The sequence below is a fragment of the Hippocampus bargibanti genome, linkage group LG03 (genome assembly GCF_051943395.1).
Source record: "Hippocampus bargibanti isolate YZ-2025 linkage group LG03, ASM5194339v1, whole genome shotgun sequence".
NCBI lineage: Eukaryota > Metazoa > Chordata > Actinopteri > Syngnathiformes > Syngnathidae > Hippocampus > Hippocampus bargibanti.
This window is the reverse complement of record NC_142736.1, coordinates 19,447,297-19,469,719: the sequence shown is the minus strand read 5'-3', so window position 1 is coordinate 19,469,719 and position 22,423 is coordinate 19,447,297. Positions and strand designations below refer to the sequence as shown.

At 39.6% G+C, this 22,423-nt stretch overlaps 1 protein-coding gene across 2 annotated transcripts in view; it reads left to right on the top strand.

Moving 5' to 3' along the window:
- dennd2b (DENN domain containing 2B) overlaps positions 1–22,423 on the top strand; it is a 53,864-nt gene that overhangs the window by 7,184 nt on the left and 24,257 nt on the right. For both annotated transcript variants that reach the window (XM_088992425.1, XM_088992423.1), the window contains exons 2-4: positions 10,670–10,768; positions 16,331–17,551; positions 19,879–20,030. In XM_088992425.1, coding sequence (XP_088848551.1) covers positions 10,695–10,768; positions 16,331–17,551; positions 19,879–20,030 — 1,447 coding nt within the window. In that variant the 5' untranslated portion in view covers positions 10,670–10,694. The remainder of the gene's footprint in view (positions 1–10,669; positions 10,769–16,330; positions 17,552–19,878; positions 20,031–22,423) is intronic.

Here is a 22,423-nt window from a genome sequence, read left to right as displayed (position 1 = left end):
TCAGCACCAAATCCAGCAGACATTTAAACAGCTTCTTCCCCCAAGCCATTAACTATTTGAACTCTTCAACAGTAGCCAAAATGGAACTGTATAGTGCCACTTAGCAGTTTTTTTGACGACGATACTAGTGCAGCGTGTTCTACCGGAAACAAATTCCTTGTGTGTTCTACATACTTGGCAATAAAGATGATTCTGATTCTGATTCTGATTCTGATTTGTATATAGACTGTTTCCACGTTTTCAAAATCCCAAACCGTGCATTTTTAATAACTTAATTTGCCAAATTTCATGTTGAAGTACAATACAATACAGTGAGACCTCAACTTACGAACTTAATTGGTTCCCAGACAGAGTGTGTAAGGCGAAAAGTGTGTATCTCAAAAACAAAATTCCCATAGGAAACCATTAAAATGAGAATAATCCGTTCCCGGGTTTCCATAAAATATAGTTTTTAACTAAATAAGCCTTAAAACTACACACAACATACCTTATTCTATGTATAATACATGTGCTATTGTATTGTAATGAAAGAAATACACTGGATTGTATCATAAAGTCACTTTATTTACATTTGTGATGGAAGATGAATTGCTGTTTGGAAATAGAGGCACATTACACGAGGACTGTAATTAAAGAAATAAACTGTGCTGTAAAAGAAAGTTTTATTTACCTTTTTGATGGTCGTTGATGGCTTATGGAAGGAGAGTCACCTTCCATAAGGACTGTTGATAACTTAACCTCTGGTGCTGTTTGGTCGTGTGCTTCCGCCGAAGATCACTCCGCCAGCCGTGGTGGGTGTGTATTATGAAAATAGTGGTTATTATAAGGTTTAATTTTCAGAAATTTGAAGTTTGTAAGACGAAAAGTTTGTAAGATAAGGTGTTTGTAAGTTGAGGTCTCACTGTACATCTCGTCCTGAAGAAAAAAAGTTTTATGTACCATATATTTAAATCTAATAAATAATGATTGAAATAAAGTGAGTTCATCAAACAATCTGATTTGTGTAGAAATGTATTATATACTCTTTTCTTCATTCTAGCCAGTTTTTGAGATATTCAACTCTGTGCCAATTGAACTACAATGCAGTTTGATTCCTTTTAGGAATGTTGGTCTTTTCGTGTCACTTGTATTATTATCATGAGGAAATGATGTGTGTTTACACGAATGCATGTGTTTCATGTTTTTGCAATCTTTGTAGGTTAAAGTAGAAATCCTTAAAGGACAACCGACGTCTCCGGACAAGTTGTGTCCATAATTTGTAAAATCGCTTCAAATGACTTCAACTGAGCGTATTTTACAAAGATTCCACCGCATATAGCTATATTTTACGTTTTAAGACTTGCGCTGAATATTCATTTTATTTGATGACAGGGTGGATTCATTTTTGGACAATTGAATGAAATATTCAGTGTTTGGAAGCGTTTTCCGCCTTATAATGTGACATTTAGGTCTGGGAAATGACTTGTATGCTGCTCATACTTGATATCCATTTTAAAGGACAACTGACGCCCCCGGACAAGTTGTGTCCATAATTTGTAAAATCGCTTCAAATGACTTCGACTGAGCACATTTTACAAAGATTGCACCCCATATAGCTATATTTTACCTTTTAAGACTCGCGCTGAATATTCAGGAAGTCTTGTTTTTGAGTTGGTGACGAGTCCTCACGTGACGTCAGAAAAGGACCGCCTCCTGACCGTAAAAAAGACGCATTATAGCGTCTTTCATCACGTCAATGTATTTTGCTGTACTGTTTTTTTAAGTCTTGTTTTTGAGTTGGTGACGATTCCTGACGTCACGTCACGGAAGGAACGCCCCTGACCGAGAAAGGACACACAATGCATTTTGCGGTACTTTGTTTGGTCTGAAAATTTCGTGTAGATTCTTGTTGATGGCGAAATTAGAAGGAAAACACATAAATAACGCGATAATGAATCATTGTGTGTTGCACCAAGACAACTACCGTATTTTTAGGATTATACGTCGCTCCGGATTATAGGTTGCACCAGCCAAAAAATGCACAATTAAGAAGAAAAAAACATATATAGGTCGCACTGGAGGATAAGTCGCATTTTTGGGGAAAAATTATTTGATAAAATCCAACACCAAACAACATACATGTCATCTTGAAAAACAATTTAAAATAAATTAATTAAATTAAAATAAAATAGAGAATATCAGGCTCCGTTTCACTTCTTTTTTTTCCAACATAACACCACAGCTCTCGCTCTACTCAACTCCGATAGACACACCTCCTTTTTGGTAACCCAGAACAGTCTTTTACAAGAGTTATTCAATAACTCTAGCACAAAGAACATGCTAACAAGTTTACCAAAATATCAGGTTTTACTCCAAATCACTAAATCCAAGGAAATCTTCATCCTCGGTGTCACTTTTAAATAACTCCCCCAACTCGGCAGGTAGACAAGGCGCCACTTCCTCTTCTCTGCGCTCTTGCGGTTTAATGTGAAAATAACATGTGAAATGATATACAGTAATAAAACATACATAAGTTGCTCCGATTTATAAATCGCACCCCCGACCAAGCTATGAAAAAAACTGCGATTTATAATCCGAAAAATACAGTATTTGATATTCGCTGACACAAATTCCATGGAGACAAACTAGCCCATTTGCAACGGAGCTTTGGCGCCATCTTCTGCCTTTGTCTGGGACTCGACCAAGGAAAGATGTCTTGGCGTGACATCACAAACAAGGGGGCGCGACCTTCTGAAATTGGCCACTTCCGGCCGGGTTCAATTGAAGTAGTTTTTGGACACTTTAAGTCATTTTTATCTGTGTTTTCCATTTGACTAAAAATATAATCCCGCAAGTTTTGGGTATTTTAGATGCTATAAAACGTTTTTCTGATGTCAGTTAGGAAACAAAAAAGTGGTGTCGGTTGTCCTTTAATCGTCATTCTATGGTGCGGATACAGAATCAGAGTGCAACACCGAGCTTGTGTTTCACAATGACAAAAACAGAAAGCTCCAAATCTAAAAATCACTGTTTACTGAAACAGTCTGAATTGTGCAGTGCAAATGACACTGTGATGTGTACCTACAATAACAGTGCCGTGATGGCTTTTCGGGAGATAATTAATTCTCTTTATCGAGCATATTACACACTGTCCAGCGTCCCCAGAGAGTACAAAGAACAACATCTATTGAGGAAATTCTTTGCCGGTCCCTTTTCAGTAATTCAAGAGAGAATTTGGCCTTGCCCCATTTTCCCTCAAAGGGACTCTTGTTCATTGAGAATCACAATAAAAGAACTCTTCCAAAGGCTGAGGCTTGCGTGCCTCAGCTAAGCATAGAGTACCTGTAAATCATGCAATCCATCTTCACAAGTAGCATGTGAAGATGTTGCAAATATTATGGTAAAACTTCTATAGTGCAGATTTATAGTTGCACATTTTTTTGCAGATGAGTAGAAGTTGTTATTTTGTGGAGAACTCCAAGCTACAGTGCAGCCTCTCAAGGTAACAAAAAAAACATTTAAGAATACAAATATAAATTTCACCCTCAGGTGTTTGACTTTTAAGCTTTTATATGAATGGCAAGATTTTATCACTTTGACTTTGAGTAAGTTTATTTGTCAAATTCAAATCTGGTTTTGTGGTCATTTGAGTTGCATGAACACGATAATTTTCTTTTTGTTTTGGGTGTTAAAGTAATCCCTGGAAAGGAGCCATACAAACACAACACATTTAATTATTTATTTAGTTAAGGATGTATTTATTTATAAAAGTGTGTTAACAACAAGGGCAGATAAATATTATGTTCTTAAAATGCTGGTCTCAAGAGCAGAAATTTTGTGGATTTTTCAGACATGGGTTGACAGTGTTGGCTTTTGAGGGGAATTTTTGAAAGGTTGGCTACGGTTTTTGGCATGTTCTCACTGTTCATGTTCACAGGCACAGCAAATGATTGCCGGTTCCACATTCCATGTGGGGTTTGCGCAAATCGGCAAGTTTAAAACATGGGTATAATGTCACTGTAGCCCAAAAGTAAAGATGGGAGTGTTCCGCACCTCAAGGAAGAAAGTGGTGAAATGGTTTGATATCAATTTCATTTCCTGGAACGCTACTCTGTGCCGCTCAAACCAAGCAGAACTTGTCTTAATGTTCCAGCATTAGCACCATGTAAGAAGGCATCCCAATCAGATGCCCAAACCACTTTGGTAATCCTCTGGATGGAAACTGAAGGAGCTTGAATCCAGATGTCTAAACGCAAGCCCACCCACCTCACAAGAGGAAACTCCTGTCAGCTGCTTGGACCCACAATTTCATTCTTTCAGTCACTTCCCAAAGGTCTTGACCACTGGTGAGGTTAGAACCCATAATGACTGGTGAAATGTGAGCTTTGCAGTAAAACGTTGTTTCTTGTGCAATGCCTGCTTTCATGCAGAAGAAACACCGTTACATTTGCCCAAAATATTCTCCCATGTGTTTCTGCGTCAAAGTTATTAGCCAAAGTTGCTACATTTGAAGTGGTGCTTAAATATGGAGTATTAACTCAGTTATGCATTTTAAGTTTTATTTTTTTAGGAATCAATTAACAAAAAAAAAAAAAATCAAAAAGTGGTGATCAGCGTACCTGTACCAGAAATGTCCTGAATTCTATGTCACTTTTAAATCCTCTCAGAATTTCATTTAGCTCCGTTTCTGTTTCCTCATTTTATACCCACTTGTTGGCTAGCATGGAATAGAGGTGTTTTCCATCGTAGTTTAAGCAAAGGTCCTAATCATGCCCACAGTGCAACAGTTCACTCCTGACCGATTATCTGATGTTAGGCAGTTTTCATCAAAATTTTGGTTGAACGCTATGTGAATTTAAGAAGTCACGGCAATACATTTATCTTGTTTTTGTGACGCATTCACTGCCACCCCTCCCAGTTAACATTATAGGACCCAATTTTCATGCCCAACCCAAGTCTCGTGCAAATTCTTGTCTAATTGTGTGCATGGGTGGAGTCTTCTTGCTTTTGGTATTGTTGTTGATGTTCGACATGGGTGTTGGTGGCACTGTGGGAGTGAATATAGCTGCCTTGATTCCATGCCAATCAAAGCGCCTCCCCTCTTTCTCTTTAAATTCGGCGCAGGAGAGGTGCATAGTCTACATAGCGAACGCATAATACATTCACTGGAGTTCACTCAAGTACATTTAGAATGAACTGCCACATGATCTCTACTTGCAGATGATGTAAAGTTGACCGCTGCGAGGCATTTTCCACCCCCCAATCATTCGTCTCTATGTGACAGCCAGTTTTTATGCAGTGCGCACGTGGTCCAGTCTATGACTATAGGGCAACTATACTGTAGCTGTCAGTGGCAATGAATGTTTACAGCAATGCTATCGCTCAACACTTTTGTACTCTAGATTGAACCAACAACTGTATGAAGCTTATTTGTTTTGAATGCAGAATCAGAAACATCTTTATTGGCCAAGTGTGTAGAACACACAGGGAATTTGTTTTTGATAGAAGATAGTACTAGTATCACAAGGACAATAATGGGGAGTACGTAACCGAGGCTGCCACTCTCGTCGGCGACATCTTGTCATCTCCACAAACGCTTCTGTCACTGTAAAATGATAGAAATGCCTTGATACAACGGATATGTCATGGCATCGCTTCAAAGTGTTTACCCATACTCCAATCAGATTGCTTTGATGTTATTCTTCACAGGATGTTGGCTGCTTATTTATTTGCATGGCATTTACGGATTGCAATGCTATGCTCTGATGTGTTGTCGTCCTCGGTTTATTTCTTTGTTTTGTTAGCCTAATGGCATAGTTGTTTAAGTCATTGTTGAACTTTGTTGAAAATGACTTTGGCATTCATGCTGTGCGGCAATCAATTTGGTCTTTCAGTTCAGGCATAGTTTTCTTGGCCTCACAAAATATAACTGATTTAACTCATCAAAATAATAACATAAAGAAAGCAAGACATCTTATTGACTGAACATCATCTGCGGTTGCATTTGTGTTTTCCGTAACTCTCCGGTTGTTCGCTATCGCAGAAACATCAGCCACCAACTTTCCGTCAGTCTTTTCAGTTTTTCGGTTGACCACCTCAGCTCAGACTTCCAGACAGCAACAAAAAATCATCTTATCCACTTAATGTCCTTGGAAAAGTCAAAGACTGTGCTTCTGAGGTCATATGACACATAGTCTTTGACCACCCCCCACATCCCCCCAGCACAGATGGATAAAAGCCTGTTTTCCACATGCCTGCCTCTGCAGCTGTGCATGCTCATATCTGGGTTACTCAGAAGGTTTTTCCCCCTATGCTGTGATTCCCAAAATACACCATGACTGCACTGTTAAAACTAAAATGGAGATAAAAAGGCAAAGCATATGTTTGACGTGGCTAATTATATAGGCATGATTCTACGCACCCGTTAGAAACGTCAACGGTGGTTGTTTTCTCTTTGACATGTAGACATTATGGGAGCTGTGAGAGCATTATATGGTTTTCCCGAGACACGGGCTATGAACGGAATAACCCTTCTGTCATGAGTTTGTCATGCAAAGAAAGGACTGTAAATGCTTTACCATGTCACTGGATGGGGGTTCGACTAATGAGCTGCTTCCATTGCATGGGAAACATCAATCATTTACAGTCAAAACATAAGAAAGCATCATTTTCATGTTGAACAATTTTTGTTGATATTGAAAATACTTCAATAACAGTTTGGATCAGTTTGAGGGGTGAAATAGACGAACATTTTAATGCTTTGTTTCCCCATTGGGTCTTGGCTTCTCTTATTGGGCTTGATTGTGGTTTTTAAAAAGCAGGTTGCTGATCAGCGGAAATTAAGGACCAGCTTGGCCTAAATAGTTGAGTAGCTGGAGACAAATGAGGGCACTCAAGCCTTTGGAGAGGCCGCGGTATCCTTCTGTTTGTCTTATAGGATAAAAATAGATTGCATGACAAATGAAATGTTGACATATCATATCGTTGTTACATTGTTGCAAAAGTCGTATTGCCCTTTCATGGAGTTTGTTTATGCAGTTGATGATTTGTTTTCATCCCTCGCTGTTGTTTCTTCCATTCTATGAAAACGGCCTTTGACATACTTCAGTGTAGCTGAAGCAGCCTGATGGATTGGACAAATATTAGTGCATTCTTACATGTTGGGCGCTCAACTGGGTATCAGATGATCTGTCAAACGTGACAGGGTCAAGGATATGCGTTGCCCCCCACTCTTTTTAAAAGACATTCAACTTAATAAAGTCTCTGTCGTCTACCCACTTATATGCATGCATAAAATAAGCGGAAAATTCTTTTTTTCCTTACCCTACCTCCCTTTCTAAGACATACACGTTGAACACAAAGGACTCCTCTATGCAATCTTGTGTTTGTCTCATAGAGACATCTTTGTTCTCCTCTTTCCAGTATCAGGGAAACCTCATTAGCCTCTTCGGCGCTAGAAGACATGATCATGAAAAGACCTGAGGAAAAAAAAACTGAAATGGTTTAGCTAGGTCATTGTGATAATGCCTGGAGATTGTTTTTGAATCGCCCTTTGTAAAATAAATTTGTTTTCCTCTTAAACACCGAAACATTCATCTTGGTTTTCCCACATTCATGCAATTTTGTGCTGACAATTGTTTTTGCTGTTTGATGTGTAGTTTTGAGGAAAACCTCATGGGTACAGTATGTCATTGATCTGCATATTTTGATGACGTCAGACTTCCATTGAGATGGTACTAAAAAGCCACGACATGGTGCAGGCTTATTGGGAGATATTACAATTTCCAACTAACCAAATTCTGCTAAATAATCTATTTGAAATTGAATTTATTATGACTAATCTTAGCTCTATGATGACACATAAATGACCCATCTTTCATCTAGAACTGCTTCATGTCATCACAAAGAGGGTACAGCAAGTCCTGAAGAATAAATGACTCTCTGTGTCTTTTTTTTGTCATATTGTCTTAGTGCTGTCATATTATTTGTTATTTAGTTTTTTATTTGTTCTTTTGAGTTCAAGACGGCGCCGCGAGAGTGGCTGCCTTTCCAGCAGCTCATGTATTTTGTTTTTCTACTTTCATTCCTTTCATCACTTTGCTGCTGTGAAATGTAAATTTCTCCACTGTGAGACTAATAAAGGCAAATCCAATCCAATCCATCTGACATGGAGCACCTTCACTCAATGTGGACAAGGAGTTGTCAAGCATGCAACACACCATGCAAGGAGAGTGAACATGAAAAGATGGAGAAGTTAATGTGAATCGTTAATATGAAATTCAGAGTTGCGTAACACCCAATTCACTGCTTAGAGGTACAGCACACTTTTCATAGGCAGCTGGCTGAGACCAAATGGTGGTTCTTAACCTGGGTTTGATTGAACCCCCCCAGTTTGTCGAATTGGCGTCAGGGGTTCGACATAGCCTTTGCCATGGAGGATAAGACCCACGAGACTCAACACCTTAATTAATTATGACACCCCCACCCCCACTGCAGATGATCACATGACATTGCTTGGCCAATCAGTGCTCTGGGAAATTTAGTTCACTTAGTAGTCATGTAACTGTTGTGATTGTACTTTCTGCCATTAAACAATAAAATAAAATGAAATTCTAAATCTTGAAATTGTATTTCCTTTTTTTCTGTTTTGACTAAATGTGTATTTTAGAATATTTGGAAGTCATGAAAAACTTTTTTTTTTCTCAAATGAAGGGTTTGGTTAATGTCCGCATGAACTGGTTGGGTTCGGTACCTCTAAGAAGGTTTCGAAGCATTGATATATCCACAAAATACGATGACAGCGATATTAAAAAAACGCAACAGGCTTGATGAGCAGCTCAAAGTTAAAAGTTTAATCAATTTACAATCTGAAGAAATTTATTTGCTTGATTCTCACTATTTTGCTCTGTCAAGTATAGAGTACTGACATTTGAGATCGACATAATATGTCTCAAAATGACTTTCTTTGTTAAACTACTTATTTAGCTTTGCTCTGGTGTGTCACAGCATGAATTAAGCATGTAAGTTGCTATTGGATTTGTATTATTTTCAGTAAGGCGTAAATGTTTATATACGTACAGTAAAGTCTCGTTATATCGATAATTCAAGGGAGTCCGAAAAAATATCGATATAACCGGGACTATCGATATATCCGAACCTGTTTGCATGTAATTTTCTCCGTGCGTGCATAGAAATACAGTAAAGTCTCGTTATATCGATATTCAAGGGAGTCCGAAAAAATATCGATATAACCGGGACTATCGATATATCCGACCCTGTTTGCATGTAATTTTCTGCGTGCATAGAAATAGTATCGATATAACCGGGACTATCGATATATCCGATATCGATATAACGAGACTTTACTGTAGTATCGATATAACCGGGACTATCGATATATCCGATATCGATATAACGAGACTTTACTATATTTCAATTTCTGTTTGAACATTTGTGGTTATTTGCTCGTATGAGAAGATGCATTATTCAGTTATTATTGAAATAACATTAGTTCTGCGACAAGGCAGTGCAATAGTATTCCAGAGTTTGTCTCTTTACTCGCTGGGATTTTGCGAGGGGAGATGCTATCAGAGCTCAGGAAGTCAGTTGGCTAACGCCTTGTTGTTTACACTAAAAAGTCCATCCTGGGCCCCAGTGACTCACTGATTCTAGCTTTTAAAAATAAGTAAATAAATAAAGAAATGCAAAGGTCAAATCCTTCAAGCAGTGGTCTAACTATAAATACCAAAAGCCAGGTATGGGACTGCTATCATTAAAAATATCAGTATGACACTTGTAATTTTTGGCCCGTTGTCATTTTAACATATTCTTTAAATGGAGTAGAAAATCAATCCAAGATACGGTAGATGAACAGGGATTTAAAAAGAAGGGCGGTCATCTGTGTCCAAATTATTCATCCATACATTTTATTGTGACCATCACACTTGCCCGTGTAAAGCTTGCCTTTTGCCCTTGTATTGTTATGCATTCAATCCAGAGCATAGTCTGTCTCACAAAGCTAATCATGATGCATGTGCCGTCCCCGCAGCATGGTTCGCAGTCACAGGAAATAGCTGACAGCAGGAATGCCCCCTCTCTCTTCTCATCTATCTCTATAGGTCTCAGCCACACTTCTGGTTGGTTGGCTTCTTCATAAAACAACTTCCTGTAAACATGACATGCTACTCCGTGTCCACCCATTTTCCGTCTCTGATCTTGAAGGATCTCCACCTGACCTCATTGTACTGCAGAGCAATTGCTATGAGTCTTTTGCACAGGGTCACTTAGTACTTTGGGAAATGCGATTTTCATGAGTAATGGCCTCTTGTCTGAGGGAGAACATGCGAGCTATAAAACTGCTTTTTTTCCATCACCGTCCGTGAAGTGCATTCATCCGCAGCACACAACTTGTACCCGTGATCTGGTGGGATTTAGCCGCCATAGCTCCATTTTATGCTTTGCTTTTATTTGTCTTGGCAAATAGTATCTGGCATAATAATGTTTTAAATTAAACTCAGCTGAAACACTATGTCAAATTGTCATTTTTGTTATTTGACATTTTCAACCACTTTGTGTAGCTAGTTAAAAAAAAGCTAATTTAATTTGGCCTTCAATAATGATTTATAATTTTGTCCATGAGTTGATTTTAAAATCGATGAAGATACTGAACATGCATGTGTTTGTCCATTAGGTGAGTGGGCGGTTTGGAGGCAAGCATGACTGCCAACAAGACTTCAAAGGCTGTGCCTCATGCAAGAGGGGGTAAAGCTCCACAGGATCCCCCTGACAGGTTAGTGACCCCCCCCCCCCCAACCTCAATTTACTCTTACAGTCATGTCTCCTAATTTTCAAATAACTACTTCTTGGGAAGCAATGAGTGTTTGTTTTTACTCTTGAGAAACAATGGTCAACAACTTGTCACTCATGACAGATGTGACAATCACAATTTTTTGCACCTGAGTCCAAGTCTGAATCACCTGTTTTGTGGTTCTGCAGACAATGTAATTTGAAGAGCACATCCAAATTGACTTCATGTTTTTGAAACGTGGAAAGAAACCAGAGCAGCCGAAGAAAACCTTCACAAGCAAGGGGAGAACGACCCAGGAAAACTGGGGTTGGATTCAAACCCACAACCTCTAAACTAGACATACGAACTAGTCTACCACCTGCGTACCCTTCTGGGATATGCTGTTGCTTTGTATTTTTTTAAATACAATCACATCAAAAAATAACATATTTAAAACAGAATTTTATACCCCTGATTCGATCTGCCAAAATGACACGTTTGGGCCCGATTTCCGATTGCCTGATCAGTATCGGGACTTGCCATGTTGAAAAAAAAGGAAAATCTTTCGCAAGTACCGTATGTCTCTGGATCCTGGACAAGGGCCCCATCCAACTATTAACAGTAGCAAGCTGCAGCATGTTGTAAGCTGATGAGAGAAACAAGCTTGAGGAATGATACAGGATATCTTGCTTAGGTTGTCCATCATCTGTTTTCTCCTCACTCTGAAACTCATTTAGACTGAAAGATAAAGTTACAGTGATGGATGTGAATTGTTATATATCAACAATCATACCTGCTTGAGTCATGGCTGATTTTTGGTGTGCAAAAATATGTGGTCCGACTTGAGCTTACAGTGAATGCATTGTTCTATGTTGTAGTTATTATGCATGCCGATACTGTAGTTCAGGGGTGCTCACACTTTTTCAGCATTGGAAATACTTTTGAAATAACCAAGTCAAAAGGATCTACCCATTATATTTAAACACAACTTTATTTGTATCGCATCAGTTCATAACAATGTCACATCACCTTGTCATGCGATCTACCAATAGTACCTATAGTACCTTGGAGATCCACTGGTAGATCGCAATCTACGTATTGAGGATTAAACTTCCTTTGTATCCTTCTTGCGCATCATGCTGGAGCTGTGGATTTGAGTCTTGGCCTAATGCGCAAGGCAATGTTGTATTAACAGATCCTTTTAACACAGGGGTGGGCAAACTTTTTGACTCGCGGGCCGCATTGGGTTCTAAAATTTGACAGAGGGGCCGGGCCAGGAGCATTTGGAGGGAGTGCTTGGGCTGGAAATACTAAACCTAAAGCATTAAAGGACAACCGACGCCTCCTGACAAGTTATGTCCATAATTTATAAAATCACTTCAAATGACTTAGACTGAGCGTATTTTACAAAGATTCCACAGCATATAGCTATAGTTTACGTTTTAAGACTTACACACAAATAACGCCATGGTGAATCGTTGTGTGTTGCACCAAGACAACTATTTGATATTCGCTGACACAAATTCCCAGCTGACAAATCAGCCCATTTCCAATGGAGCCTGGGCGCAATCTTCTGCATTTTCTGGGTGCTACATTGCTGTTATTGACGTCTCGAATTGATATGGGAGGACTCCTTGAATCAATTGCAAACATTTATGCTTTCCTCTTCAGAACTATTTGAATCATATTCATAACTGGATGAGTAACAAGAAAGCATCTTCTCCGAATCTGAAGCCATTGTTTTGATTCTCGAGCAAGGCAAGACGTCTTGGCATGACGTCACGAACAAGGGGGTGGGACCTTCTGAAACTGGCCATTTCCGGATTCATTTTGAAATCATTTTTATTGGTGTTTTTTATTTAACTAAAAATATCAGCCTGCCTGATTTGGGTATTTTAGATTTCAGTGGGAAACAAAAAAAATGGTGCCGGTTGTCCTTTAAATGTAGTGTGTACAAACCGCATAGCACAGTAAGAACACTACAACCCAATTTAGTAACTGTCTTTCAAATGTGAAAAATATCCCTGATCAGTTAATAAATTTGTCTCAAGGAATATGGCCTTTACATACTATTTCGCAGATACTTGGAGGAGGAAATGGAAATAGATTAAAATAACATATGCACTGTGATTTATCAAGATTGCGTCTGTTTTTAATACGTTTTCATTGAAGGGGCAAAGTTAAAGAAATCAACATTTATTGAAAAATGGAATCACTTTCAACATTCAAAACATATTATTACACAACGAAATATTCAAGCTTGTGTTAAATTCCGCCAAATCATAGATGGTTTGTCCTGACCGCGCGCTCAACAAACTCTCCACTGACACCCTCGCCTTCACGCGCAAACAATACACATGTACCATCGCCGAGCACACAGACATAGGCTACCAGCAGTTGAAATTTGCATACTGGGGACGGCAGCCAATCAGAAGCCTGCTTCTTTCTTCCGGACTATCAAGCGTTATAAAGTCATGCAATTGCATGTCATTTTCCAAAATAGATGCACCGAACCTCAGCCCAGAAGAAAGATTCAAAAGAAGCTAACAACATATGTGATGCTACAAAACGTAAATTTACATTAAACCGTGACTGTGAAGTGTACGTGAGACTTATGAAAGGGGCTTCGTGGCTCTTAGGAAGCAATGCAAACTTTGCATTGTGCAACGCAATGACAATCGACTACTGCAGCAAAATCTACAGCCATGCACATTTACCGTAAATTAAGCAAGGTAGCATTTGTAGTAGGTATGTTCTTGATTAAAAAAAAAATTATACTTTGTGACAATGTTTTTTAATGTGATTGGTTGTCTCATTGTGCTTCAAGTTGTGAAAAAATGGGGCAGGCAACTTTTCAGTTAACTGCCCTGTTGTCCACGAACTTTTTGTCATGAGTTTCAGACACTGTTTTTACTATAATTTGGGCAAATTCGGCGGGCCGGATTAAAAGCCTAACGGGCCGTATGTGGCCCACGGGCCGTAGTTTGCCCATGTCTGTTTTAACATGTCTATATGACCAAAACCCCATTTACCGGTGGGCGGAATACGAATGTGTTGGGACTTAGGACGACAACTAATTCAATTGAAATCCACTTAGGTCTGCTGCACCCTGAACAACTGAATTGGACAATTTTTGAACAAACAAACAAACAAACAAACAAACAAACAAACAAACAAACAAACAAACAAACAAACAAACAAACAAACCACACACTAGGCAACTAACCCAGCAACATAAAATTAGCTGTTATAACCAATTTCTGCAATAATTAAACACTTGGTTTTCAACATTTTGAGGAACTGCATGTACCTGAACAACACATATACTCCTGTATAGTTTTTTTAGTTGACGACAATCACTCCACATATACTACTCATTTATTTCTTTCTTTCTTTCTTTCTTTCTTTCTTTCTTTCTTTCTTTCTTTCTTTCTTTCTTTCTTTCTTTCTTTCTTTCTTTCTTTCTTTCTTTCTTTCTTTCTTTCTTTCTTTCTTTCTTTCTTTCTTTCTTTATTTATTAACTACAAAAAATGAAGCAATTGTCAGACAGGGACAACGGGAAGAAAAATAGCGGTTAAATCTGCACAATAGTTGGGTAAAACAGCAAAAAAATGAACATATGGATAGAGCTCCCCTCGCCCCCCTAAATTAAAAATCCCAGAGGATATACTTTCGTGGTGAACAAGTTAATAATCAACATTTGAAAAGTCAACGAATCTTTGTGTCTGGTTACATCTAAAACATCCCCATTAATATTTAGCTTCAAGTTTTCTGTTGCTTCCCATGGTATCCGTGTGATTCGGTCATTTAATTTGGAACGATTCCAAGGACCAAGTCCGACTTATTTCAAAATACATTCTTTTTACCCCTTGTTTGACTCTGAGGCAAAATGTCTTCTTTTGGATCTGATAGCAGTCTGTATCAAATAAAATTGTTTTACGGAATTTTCATTCTCATGAGATTACAGTATAATATCAAGCAGAAGCCAATTTATAGATGACTTTATATTTGACTTGGTCTGACAAGACATTTCTCGAAATTGATTGTTTAAACATACGTACATAAAATTGACTTCAAGCTAGCAACAAGCAGGTTTCAATGTGTTCTCAAAGTCTTTCACGCTGCAGCATGAGGATCGAAACCAGGGAAGGGCAGACAGGTGTGAGGAGAGCTATGTCCCAACCTGCATTGTTGGATCGCATTGCCACAACTAATAGGTTCCTCCTCCCACGTTTCTTGTTATTCAAACTAAAACTGTGACATCAGATCTCGTAATGCTTCCCTTTTGCAATACAAACCCAGCTTCCAAGTCATGATAACTTTACCCAAGGTTTATGAGTCGTACAGCGTGTGAGGTAAGACTGGGAAAGTTTGCCTCACTGAAGAAACATTGTGCGAAACTGACAGGTTCAGGCAGCACTGGGATAAGCATCGAGTATCACTTGACTGCAAGGCTCAGTCTGCATTGGACAGGAAAGGATTGAGAAGACACTCACAGGTAAAACATATAATGCATTTGAATACTTATTTACGTAATTTACTCTTTGCTAATATGTTGATTGGGATCTGTATAGACCTATGTTGGCATTGGGATTTATTTTGGATGAATTTCACACTCCTGCTCTGGGAACACTCCATAATTTGTAGTCAATATTCTAAAAAAGTTGACTAACAATTTTTATGACTGAATTGAAAATGCGTGACTCCTTTCACATATGTGGTTGATTATCGTCTCACATTTGAATGAGAAAAAAGCTTCAAAACTGATTTCCAAAACTTGGGGACGTGCACGTGCGCGGAGTTGAAAGTGATTGAATTTAGTTGCGGATGAACACAACAGATGGAATTTTTCTAGGTCACGTTCTAATAGCCAATACATGAGCTCCATCCTTTGGAGGACTTGACCTTCGCACTTTTGGAAGCACCACTGAAAGCACCTCGGAATGCTGTGTCAACTCTTCTTCAACAGCTTGGGGGAGGTTTTTCAACCTACTAAAATACAAATAAAAATGGAGAAGCCACATTCGTGGGCTGCATTTGGGGAAACTTTGATATGGGTCAGCCTTCATATGCCAGTAAGACATCATCCCCACAACCCCAAGTATTCTGTCCATGGATTGTTACACATCTTGTACAAAGATGCCACAGAATGGCTTTTTCTTTCCGTTGTTTGGTAGCTGTCGACCACTTCACAAAGTGTTTCAGTCTTTCCAGCTGTCACTAGAATGTGGTGGATCATTGCGCAGCCGAGATGCCAAGTCAGAGATACAGAGATTGGTGTGGGGAGGAACAGTATTAAATTTGCCACACTATGTCACACTCTGGCTAAACTCGAAATATCTTGCTCACATGTACATTTTTAGACATTGGCAACTCAGAACACATTGATTTTGTTTGTATATTGTCACTGATAGATGGGAAGGCACTCCAGATACATTATTTATTTATTTATTTAACACGTGTAGAAGGAAAGAAGTGTCTATCTTGTATGGTATGCACTCTGCTGAGTGTTGTCATGAATAACTATTTGAATCCTCTAATTGCTTGTTCATAATCTCTTTTTAGGTGTCAGTCTGCATCTCCTTGCCCTGTTCTGTCCGATGACCAGGGTGACTCGAAGATCTATCAGAAACAGAGGAAGTACCTCAGGACAGACGGACGCTTTTTGGTGCGTGCTGGCTGGAACAGCAAGACCACAAGCTTTGGCAGTGGACCACCCCTTACAAAGTCGAAGAGCATCAGCTGCCTAGACAACCGTCTTTCTATCTACAAGCCTCAAGCTAAGAAGTATCACGAAAGTCAAGACGGCCAGCAGTTAAAAGAGAACCAAGGGGGTTCTCCTCCATCAAAGGGAATTAATGGTAAACCCCTGAGTTGGAGTACACTCTCACTTGGATCTCTTGCTACCCAAGGTCACAAGCGCACAGTTTCTATCAACGGGCCTGTAACGGGTGTTCTCCCCACCACAGTGCGCAAAAAGATCTCAGAATGGGAGTGCAGGAGAGTCTCATTGCCTAGAATGAGCTTGTGTCTGGATAAAAGGCCAGGACGCGATCGCATTGGAGGCAGTGAGGGCTGCCCAAGTTTGCTCTCTTCTCCCTGTAGCGAGAAGGCGTTTGACTTTAAGGCGATACGCAGGATGAGCACAGCATTCTCAGAATGCTCCTACACAGAGACGGAGGAAGAAGAAGGAGCTTCCGACAAAGACGGCTTTGGTCGCTTCCAGAAACGGATAACTAAGACTGAGTCATCTGGGGCATTTGTTCGCTCCCTCTCTGCTCGTAAGGAGACCTCGGCCGTCCTCAACAGGATACAAAAGATAGAACAAGCCCTGAAGGAGAATCCTAGCCCACCCCCTCCACGGTATCTGAATAATTGCTATGCTTCAGACAAGACAAGACAAAAATCTTTTGTGATTGGCGAAGACTTTGACAGCACATGCGCCAGCAAACGCAGTAGTATTTGCTCGATAGCCACGGAACTTGATTCTCTTTTGGTGCCTGATACGTTTGCAAAACAAAGGCAAAGGTTCAGTGTGACTTCAGTCAGGTCTTTGAGCCCGGAACCAGCGAGCAGACAGACGTCTGGAGGATCTCCCATCAACCCTCTACCGAAACCCAAGCGAACTTTTGAGTACGAGGCCAAACGTGAACAGAAGGGCACACTGCCAGTGAATGGACTATCTCCAGACTGTGAGTCTCCCCCGCCCCTGCCCTCGACCCCTGCACCCAGCAACACACGGCCAGTGAAGTTGATGGGTAGCAACTCCAGCCCGTCGCAGGACAGGTGAGATGAGGTTATTTGGGCGGTTCTTTTTCTACTCAATCATACTTTTTCAAACAACCCTCTCAACAACATTCATTGATATTTTTCAAAATACAAATGTAGCATTTAAGTGACAGCATTTTCACCATTTCAGACATGGTTTATACGGTTGACTCATAAAATGTCACAGCGCAGTTAGCTGGCTAGCTAATGATTCCTAGGCCCCAAATGTGCATCTTCATTTCAGATTGTCTGTAAATGATGGGGACTTAAGTGTTTTTGTGGTTAGCTGTAATTGTGTGCCGGTTATATTTATGATAATATTATTTATAAAAAATGAGCTGTACTAAAAGGCGTAGCCCTTCTTTCGAGCTACATCCCAAACCTCATCCAGCGTCACGAGCGATGGGTCATGACTGAAAGAACAAGATCCCAGACACAAGTGGCCGAAATGAGTTTTCTCCACAGGGTGTCCGGGCTCTGCCTTAGAGATAAGTGAGAAGCTCAGGAGGGGCTCAGACTCGAGCATCTCCTCCACATTGAGAGGAGCCAGATAAGGTGGCTCGGGCATCTGATTAAGATGCCTCCTGAGTGCCTCCCTGTTGAGGTTTTCTGGGCACGTACCACTGGCAGGTCAACCTTGAACATGCTGGAGAGACTTTGTCACCCAGCTGGTGTGTGAACACCTCAGGATCCACCGGGAATGGGGGGTAACTTTTTGACTCGCGGGCCACAATGGGTTCTAAAATTTGACATAGGGTCCGGGCCAGGAGCATTTGGAGGGAGTGTTTGGGCCGGATATACTAAATCATTAAACATAGTGTGTGCAAGCCTCATAGCACAGTACGAACACTACAACCCAATTTATTAACTGTCTTTCAAATGTGAAAAATAGCCCTTATCAGTTAATCAATTTGTCTCAACGAATATGCAAGATATGGCATTTACATACTGTTTTGCAGATATTGGGTGGAGGAAATGTAAATAGATTAAAATAACATGCGCACTGTGATTTATCATGATTGCGCCTGTTTTTAATAAGTTTCAATCAAAGGTGCAAAGTTAAAGAAATCAACATTTATTGAAAAATGGAATCACTTTCAACATTCAAAACATATTGTTACACAACGAAATACTCAAGCTTTATAATATCTACTTGTGTTAAACTCCGCAAAATCATGGATGGATTGTCCTGACCGCGCGCTCTACAAACTCGCCACGGACGCTCTCGCCTTCAGACGGAAACAGTTCACGTGTATCGTTGCAAAGCACACAAACATAGGCTGTATTAACTTTGTGTCATGAATTTCCAATACTGTTTTTACTGTAATTTGGACAAGTTTGGCGGGCCGTAGTTTGCCCATGTCTTCTCTAGACCAGGGCTTATGCTTGCCATTGTCTGAGGTCATCCTTGTCACAGTGTGAAAAAGTCCCGTGGCGACCTTGTGGGATACTGTATATTCGAGTCAATAAAGACTTCACATGTAGTTGTGTGTAGGTGAAAAAAAGCTGTGTCTGAGCACTGATGATTTTTAATGGTTTGGAAGAATTTAATTTGATTGTTTTTTTTTTAATCATTGTCGTTTGACTTTTCTTTGCACTTTTCTTTGTGACGTGTCAAATTTTTAATTCATGTTGAGGTTATAGGGATTTAATGCAAATACTCTGCCATGCAAAAGGTATCTTTCAGTGGTTTAATATTATCTTTAACCCTGGTGGTTTCATTTGCAATTTGCACATTTATTTGGCCATTTCACTACCATTTACTCATGCACTCATTCCCACTTGTACTGTAATAAAAATGCAGACATTTTGCATCTTAATTGAAACAATCAGCACAGCTTATCCGGCATCCGATACATATGAAATGCAAGACAGGACTTTTGAAACGGTGTATTTTTTTTCCCCCAATATTTTTAACTTTACTTCTCAAGAACGCAATATGTACAATATGCTGAGAGGATGGGGCTTTTCCAGAGTGTCCCTAATGTGAAATATCTTTCATCCCTTGGACTGTGTTTAGCATTCTCGTGGTTTCAGCAATTTCAGACCAAATTTAAAAGGCAAGAGCTTTCAGCAATGCCATAATCTAGATCCGAGCACTAATGCACCGAAAACATATCCCATTGCATATGTGTACAAAAAATACTCTCAAAAACAAACATCTCTGTAACACCATTTCCTCTGGCAACTTTTGCTCAGCTTTTGCTGATTTTGGATTTTTGATGAATTTGCTGAGATTGTAAGTGTTAAAAATTGAGCCTTTGTATGCCTTCTGCTGAGATTACATTATTAATTTTTCCTATTTGCATCTAGTCAGCCTCATTTTTAAATTTATTATCCTTTAGGGAGCCTTGTGAATCAGCAGATGTTACGATGACGAGCCCGCTGTCGTCACACCCCTCTTCACCCACAGAAAATGGCACGCCAACCACAGAGAAGCAGCGTCAACCCAGGTCCAAAAGCTCGTTAGAGGAGAATGCGTATGAGGACATAATAGGTAAGCATACATGAAGGAGAGAAAGCTTCCATTTCCTTCTAACTATACTTTCGGCTGAAAAGTATGTCAAATAAATAATACCTGTTCTTTTTTTTAACTGACGGTCGTTGCATATTGTGTATAAAACCGAACAAAGTTAAAGTTGATTGCGGGGTGGAAACGAGGCAATGTGTAAGATGAACGTTAATGTGCTAACCCTTGTCAGGTTTGTCCCTGCTCTTGCGTCATTCCTTTTTAAAGGCATGGTGTACATTGCGACTGTGTCAGCCTGTGAGTGGTCTGTGAAGCCTTCTGAGACCTTGTGAAATAAACAGTTAACATATTTTTGGCTCCTTGGCAGAGTTTACCTTCAACAACAAAACTACAAAAGTTTACATTCAGTTTGCTGAATAACACTTTATAAACAGTAGTCTTGATTTTCCTTTTGCCCATGAAAACAGAGATAAAGTTGAAGGCAATAGGACAAGGATTTGGAGTATTTTACTGTAAAATGTACTTGTGAGATCATGTGTACATAAAATGCTGGTCATGTTGAAGCCAACATTTTTTTCTACAAGCATTTGCCCCCAGGCCTTTGACCCATTCCCTTTGTCAGCTCCCATCGGCATATTTAATGTGCTGTAAGTGAGTGGTGGTGTGAGTAAAGCTTGGCTTGGCACAGATATGATGTCTCAAACTATAATGTAAGAAAAATGCCTGAATGATAAATCCTTAATACAATTCAAATATGTTTTGACATGCAACTCGTATCGCATGAACACATATTTTATTCAAGTGGTTTTTAATGACTGCTCCATCCAGTATTTATCATCAGTTCACAGAGACAGAGGATGTGTTGTTGTCTGTCTGAGAGCAAAATAATGAAATGCCTGCAAAGAGCTCTTTGTTTGCCATGTTGCATAGAATTTACAGCAGAGTGGCAATTTATTCCCAAAATCATGTATTTTCCCAACTCAGATAATGGACTCAATCTTGCATTAGAGACGTCATATGAATCATTTCTTGCTTAAAGTCCTTCTAAATTGAAATAAAAAATGTCTTCAAAATTTCCTACAACAAAGGGAAGAGTGTTAACTCTGTTAAATTGGCGATTACGTGCCACATATTATTATAAAAATGGAAAAATATTAATTTGTTGCATTCTGGATCGCAATCGGCATACATTGCAATCACACCCTTCTAAACTGTCAAAGCCTACAACACAGACTTAAAGGACAACCAACACCATTTTTTAGTTTCCTAACTGACATAAGAAAAACATTTTATAGCATCTAAAATACCCAAAACAGGTAGGCGGATATTTTTAGTTAAATGAAAAACACCAATAAAAATGACTTAAAGTGTCCCAAAATTACTTCAAAATTGCTCGAGAATCAAAACAATGGCTTCAGATTCGTAGAAGATGCTTTCTTGTTACTCATCCAGTTATGAATATAATTCAAATAGTTCTGAAGAGGAAAACATAAATGTTTGCAATCGATTAAATAAGTCCTCCCATATTAATTCGAGCCGTCAATGACACCAATGTAGCGTGCCAGAAAATGCAGAAGATGGCGCCCAAGCTCTGTTGGAAATGGGCTGATTTGTCTGCTGGGAATTTATGTCAGCGAGTATCAAATAGTAGTCTTTGTGCAACACACGATTCACCGTTGCATTATTTATGTGTTTTCCTTCTAATTTTGCCATCAACACGAAGTTTTCAGACGAAACAAAGTGCCCAAAATGCATTGTGTTTCGCTTTCTCGGTCAGTGACGATACCTACCGTGAGGTCACGGTAAGTATCGTTACCAACTCAAAAACAAGACTTCTTGAATATTCAGCGCGAGTCTTAAAACGTCAAATATAGCTATATGCGATGGAATCTTTGTAAAATACGCTCAGTAGAAGTAATTTGAAGTGATTTTACAAATTATGGACACATCTTGTCCGGAGGCGTCGGTTGTCGTCAGTTGTCGTCGGTTGTCGTCGGTTGTCGTCGGTTGTCGTCGGTTGTCGTCGGTTGTCCTTTAAATGTCATACCTTCTACCCAATTTTGCCGTTCTCTTTATGATCTGCATGCACTTACAGCCACCCCAGCCGAAATGAGGCTTTTTAAAATGTTTTGCCTTACTCCTACTTCTGCCTCACTCACAGCATTAGAGTGCCTTGTTCTAGCAGAGTGTCCAGAGGGCAACAATGCCTTTGCTGGGCGTAGTCATAGCTAGACAGTCGGCTGCTTATTATACTTGCATTGGCCAACTGCTGGTCTCTGCTTACTTTTAATGTGCGCACTAAAGTCAGTGGTGTTTTTACTGCGGTTGTGTTGCATCACTGAGATAAAGGGTTCAGACAAGTGCAATGTATTAATGATATGTCAATGAGGGAATCATTAAACTGGAGGATGAATCACACT